Source organism: Berghia stephanieae, chromosome 2 (assembly GCF_034508935.2).
Source record: "Berghia stephanieae isolate SIO BIC M18660-M18661 chromosome 2, UCSD_Bste_1.3, whole genome shotgun sequence".
Classification (NCBI taxonomy): Eukaryota; Metazoa; Mollusca; class Gastropoda; order Nudibranchia; family Aeolidiidae; genus Berghia; species Berghia stephanieae.
This window is the reverse complement of record NC_088361.1, coordinates 17,129,751-17,135,836: the sequence shown is the minus strand read 5'-3', so window position 1 is coordinate 17,135,836 and position 6,086 is coordinate 17,129,751. Positions and strand designations below refer to the sequence as shown.

Sequence of the window (6,086 nt, the reverse complement as noted above, 5' to 3'; positions counted from 1 at the left end):
TGATCAGCAGATGAAAGATATTCTAACGCGAAAAGATATGAACTCAATCGAAAAAGCAGAGTTGTATCAACAAGTGCTGTGGAAATTCTTAAAGCGGAAAGATGAACGATCACATCAGATGGTAACTAAGACCAATCCTCAATCAATAAGAACACCTGACCCAACAGAACACGACACTTTAACAAAAGATATTATTGAGAGCGTACCTATTTCGTTGAGAAAGAAAGCGGAGAGATTATTGGATTATCTCAAAAGACACACAGAGCTTGAATGGAACCCGAGAGGGGAGATTAAATATCGCGGTAATATCATCCCAAATTCAAACGTTCTTGATCTAGTCAATGACGCACTCCGCAAAAGAAAGTCTGTCAACCCTGAAGGATGGGAATATTTTGCTCGTGCTCTGCAGGAATCCAACGTCCCACGTGATCTCATCGGTCATGCTGACAGGTGGCGTATATTAGACAACGTCCGTCGAGGAATTTAGAAACGGTTAAACCGGAGAGAACATCTGCCTGGGTCTCATTCAAATGAAAGGAGATAAAACACTACGCGCTCGCTATTACAATCCTAATCAACCGGGATCTTATGGCGGTATTAAACCGTTAAAGACTGCTACGAAACTTAAAAAAACTGTCGTCAGCTCTTGGCTTTCTCATCAAGACGCATACACCCTTCATAAACCCGTTCGTTACAAATTTCCGCGTCGACGGATTATTGTAGGTGGAATAGACCATCAATGGCAGGCTGATCTCATTGATGTTCAACAATTGAAATCGTACAATGACGGGTACAGATACATTTTGACGTGTATCGATGTCTTCAGCAAGTTTGCGTGGGCTGTTCCTATAAAAGACAAAACGGGAGAAACGTTAAAAGATGCTTTCAGGACTATTTTAGAGTCTGGTCGAAAAACAATCCGGCTCCAAACCGACAAAGGCCTCGAATTTGTCAATAAAAGCTTTCAGCAATTTCTGAAGCGGAATGGGATTGATTTCTTTACTACTGAGAACGAGGATATTAAAGCTGCGGTAGTTGAACGATTCAATAGGACTCTCAAAGAAAAACTGTGGCGTGTGTTTACTCGTCAGAACTCTCCTCGATTCAAAGACGTATTACCCAAAGTAGTGAAAAGTTATAATCATTCTTATCATAGGAGTATCAAGTTACGCCCTGTTGACGTAACAGAGAAAAATCAAGGGGACGTATGGAACACATTGTATTTGGATGATCGACCTAAAAAGAAAACTAGTGCAAAACTTTTGATCGGCGATCGTGTGAGAATAAGTAAAAGTAGGCGACTGTTTAAAAAGGGCTACCTACCCTCTTGGACCGAAGAGTTATTTACAGTGACAAAATACATTTCAACAACACCTAGAACCTACCAAATTACAGACGATCAGAACGAATGCGTGCGCGGAAGCTTCTATAAACAAGAACTGCAAAAAGTTGGTGCAAAAGAAATCTACAGAATTGAGACCGTCTTGGATAAGCGTAAAAGCGGACAAGAACTTTTGGTGAAGTGGGTCGGTTACGATTCATCATTTAACTCTTGGATACCAAAGTCTTATCTTCGTGTTTACAATTAATTATCATCCTTGTTGTTTGTTTTTTTTTTTTTTTTTTTTTTTTTTTTTTTTTTTTTTTTTTTTTTTTTTTTTTTTTTGTTTTTTTTTATTTTATTTTTTTTTAATTTTCAAATGGAAGGATCCGAAAGTGAAAGTAATAATTCCAACAGAAATTCATCTTATTGGTCTATGTTTGGGAAACGAGTCCCTAGAGGGGAGATCGTGTTCTTGTGTCAGATGATGATTGTGTCGATTGTTGTGTCTGTATCATTATATAACTTGACGCGTGACGGAGAAACAGACAGACTATGGGTAGCACTTCTAAGTAGTTGTCTCGGTTACGTTCTTCCAAATCCAACACTGAATAAACGAGTTTAATCATGTCTTATTTAGTCTTACCTTCAAATAGCAGCATGAGCTATTTTCCGAATAATTCTCCAGGGCATTATTTTACAAAACTACCCAGAGTGTTAGATTTATCGACAGAATACGAAGTCGGTTTATCAGAAATATTATTCAGTAACACGTATAACAACATCCTTGAGAATGAAGCATTTTTCGAGTTTAGAGTTACTAACGACAGCGAACAAGATACCGTACTCATCCCATCGGGTTTATACGAGTCACCGGATGTACTGGTTAAAACGATGATGACTCATATAAGAAGGAAAATAAAAAAGAAGCACGAGGGTTTCATCAAATTTTATTACGACCGTGCAACTCGCAGAGTAATGATAAGGCTATATAAGGAAGGAACTTTTTTGCACTTGAGTTCGACATTGAGCAATCTCTTGAATATTCCAAATCATTATTTATACGGTCCAACGTCTGTGTCGAGTGAAAGGCCATTACATCTAAACGTCGGATTCGAAGCAGTATACGTATATTGCAACCTCGTTCAACCTAGAATAGTTGGGGATAGCGTCGTACCTCTTTTGAGATGCGTACCAGCGGAAATAGAAGCAAAGACATAGTTCATCATATTTTTGAGAAAACCTAACTATGTTCCTCTCAGACTATTTAATTTTGACACGGTTGAAATCCTTTTAACCAACGACAAAGGCGAACCTTTGACATTTGCTTCAGGGAAGTCTATCGTGATACTTCATTTTCGAAAGAAGAGATTCGATTCGTAAAAAGTCGTCATGACAAAAGGGATCGTGTTCAAATCCAATCAAAAAGGTTACGATGATTATTACTGTACTCAAGCAGGACGTGGTCTACCCGTGTTTGTTGGTGGAAGACATCAAAGAGGTCGAGGGCTTGGGAGTATCTTTGGTGGTATTGCGAGATCTCTGTTTCCCATCTTGAAATCGGGCGCTAAAACATTATTAAAAGAAGGTGCAAAAACCGGTGCCCAAATAGCATCTGACGTCATTTCCGGTCAAAATGTTAAAACAGCTTTAAAACGACGCGCGGGGGAGAGTGAGAAAAGATTACTCAACAGAGCCGTGGGTTGTTTGACTTCAACTTCATCGCCGCCGCCGCCGCCGCCACCCGGACGTGTGACTCGGCGTATAAAACGACGACGACCTACTCAGACACGACAAAAGACCAGGAAGAGACGTAGGAAGAACGTAGCTCAAGACATTTTTGGTTGATTATCATGGCTTTGTTACATCCCTATTCCGCAGAGAGTGTACACAGCGGACTCGATCTGTTCTCATTACCCGTCACCCAGACTGCTGTTCAGGATGGTTTGTTTGTGGAATACCATCCGATCTCTACTTTGTCGAGTGGAGGTCCGATCGAATTTTCGATCAGCGGGGGGACGTCAGACTACTTGGATTTGCATAACACATTTATGCACGTACGCGTTAAAGTAATAAAGGCGGATGGAACTAATTTAGACGCCGATAGCAATGTTGCCCCTGTTAACACCTGGTTTCATGCCTTGTTTTCACAAGTGGATATGACTTTGAACGATGTTCTGGTGACGTCAAGTGAGAACGTTTATCCTTTTAGGAGTTTTGTAGAAACAATGTTGAATTATGATCAAGGTGCCAAAAGGAGTCACCTGACAATGGAATTTTTTCACGAGGACACCCCGGGTAAACTAGAAATAACGGATAGTACAAATGCTGGCTTCGATGCACGGAAAGAGCTGGTGAAAGAGAGTAAAGAAGTGGATATGATGGGAAAACTGCATTTAGATTTCATGCATCAAGAACGGTATCTAATTAATGGAGTTGATGTAAAGTTGAGGCTTATCCCGTCTAAAGATGCTTTCCATCTCATGACCGATGCTGAGGGGTTTAAGAGTGTAATTACACACGCCTCGTTGTATGTTAGGAAGATTAAATTAAACCCAGCCGTGGCCCTGTCACACGAGAAAGCACTTCACATCGGCAATTGTAAATACCCCATGAAGCGCGTTGTCCATAAAACTTTTTCTATTCCAAAAGGAAATTTAAGTGCAGTGCAAGATAATTTGTTTTTATCGCAAACCCCGACTAAGATCGTACTGGGTCTAATCGAAAGCACTAGCTTTAATGGAAACTACAAAAAGAATCCTTTTAATTTCCAGCACTTTGATCTGTCCTATCTAGCCCTGTACTTGAACGGAAAACAGATACCGTCCAAAGCACTAACTCCGAATTTCAGTAGTAAACAATATGTCAGAGCTTATCACAGTCTTATGCTAGCAGCTGGACTGGTTAACAACGATGCCGGAAATGGAATAGATTATAATGCTTACTCTCAGGGTTGTAGTCTTTTTGGTTTTGATCTGTCACCATCGCTATTAGACGGAAACCAGTTTGAACTGGTAAAAAGCGAGTCGCTTAGACTAGAACTTAAATTCTCGACCCCACTAGCTGATCCGATCATTGTGTTCTGTTACAGCGAATTAGATAGTGTAATAGAAATTGATCGCACTCGTCAGGTGATCACTGACTTTTCATCATGAACAACGTAGAAATCGAAACGATGTTAAACGGACACGTTAGGGCGAGACGAATTTTTCGAGGTGTTTATCCTAAAGATAGACTTCCGAACAACCCAAATTCTCGTCAACCAGCTGCGTACATTATTAACACAGAGTCGAGTTCCGGTCCCGGAAAACATTGGGTATCTGTGTATTTTAACGGGATGGGAAAGGCAGAATATATGGATAGTTTTGGGTTCCCGCCTTCTGCGTATCCGACAATTCAAAGATTTGTGGAAAACAATAGTCTAAGCTGTAAACACAACCCGCGTATTATTCAGGGTATAACCAGTTCCACATGTGGTTTGTACGTTATATATTTCGTGTTGAAGAAAAGTAAAGGTGAAAGTTTGTCAAAACTTTTATTTATTTTTAATCCCTATCATTTTCGTATGAACGATTTAAAAGTGGCAAGAGCTGTTACTCATTTATCCCGAGGCACCTTGGTTGGGTAATCTTAATTGGAATGTTTGTTGTTTAAAAAAAAAAAAAAAAAGATTCCTTATGATAAAATTTATTTCGTGTACACGAAACAAGACATAATTCTATTTACTTTATACCTTAATATATGATTTTTAAAATGAAGAAAATGATGATGATGATGATGATGATGATAATGATGATGATTATGATGATTACAATACAATTGATAAGCATTAACCGTTTGCTTTTGATTGCTTGATTGCTTATGAAATTAAGACTTGCTTTAAATTGTTTAATTACAAATATTTTGTTGTTGATGATGATTATGACGATGATGAAAATGATGTTTATGATATATATGTAACATTGCTACCCATTAATCATTTATAAAAAAAAATGTTTAATGATTGAGTGTGTGAATGATCATTTTATAAGATGTGTATGGTGTATGAAAGTGTTGTTTTTTTTGTTTTTTGTTGTTTTTTTTTTTGTTTTTTTTTTCTTTCGTTTGTTTCTATGATCTTTTGTTTTATCATATTTTTATAATTCTATCATTATTATTATTATTATTATTATTATTATTATTATTATTATTATTATTATTATTATTATTATATTATTATTATTATTATTATTATTATTATTATTATTATTATTTATTATATTATTATTACATTTTTATTTAGATCGTAATCTTATTTGGTCAAGTTTTGTTGTTTTGTGCTTTTTCTTTTTTATTAATATTTATAGAAAATTATAATGATGATTTAAAAGCTTGATATGTGAATGTGTGAATGACCTTAGATCATTATTGTATAAGGTGTAACTGGTGTGTGAAAGTACATTGCTTTCGATGTTGTGAAAAAATAAAACAAAATGAATTTTATTCACCAACACATGGTTTTATGTCGTTTTTTTTCTGTATCTGTTATGGTTTTATTTTTTATTTATTTTTTTTTTTGTAAAAGAAGATTTTAATTTTATTATATGGGGAACTACTTTTGTTTCAGTTTCGAAATGTTCACGTTAAATTTCAAAGAAAAATTAGCATAAAAAAAGAATCCTTCGAAACTGTAACAAATTGTTGGGTAATATAATTATCAAAGAGTAAAAAATACAAGATGAAAAGATATAGCTTCTTTTATTCAAAACATAAAAAATGATTCGAA

General features: G+C 36.5%; 1 protein-coding gene across 1 annotated transcript; it reads left to right on the top strand.

Annotated features, from left to right (window-relative positions):
• Nucleotides 1-3,174: 3,174 nt before the first annotated feature.
• Nucleotides 3,175-4,476, top strand: LOC144963887 (uncharacterized protein F54H12.2-like). The gene has a single exon (XM_078897834.1). The coding sequence runs from the start codon at nucleotides 3,175-3,177 to the stop codon at nucleotides 4,474-4,476; it is 1,302 nt and encodes a 433-aa protein (XP_078753960.1).
• Nucleotides 4,477-6,086: the final 1,610 nt, after the last annotated feature.

Bases quoted from the DNA above. Each gene is read 5' to 3' on its own strand.
- LOC144963887 (XM_078897834.1), top strand. From the start codon at position 3,175: ATGGCTTTGTTACATCCCTATTCCGCAGAGAGTGTACACAGCGGACTC.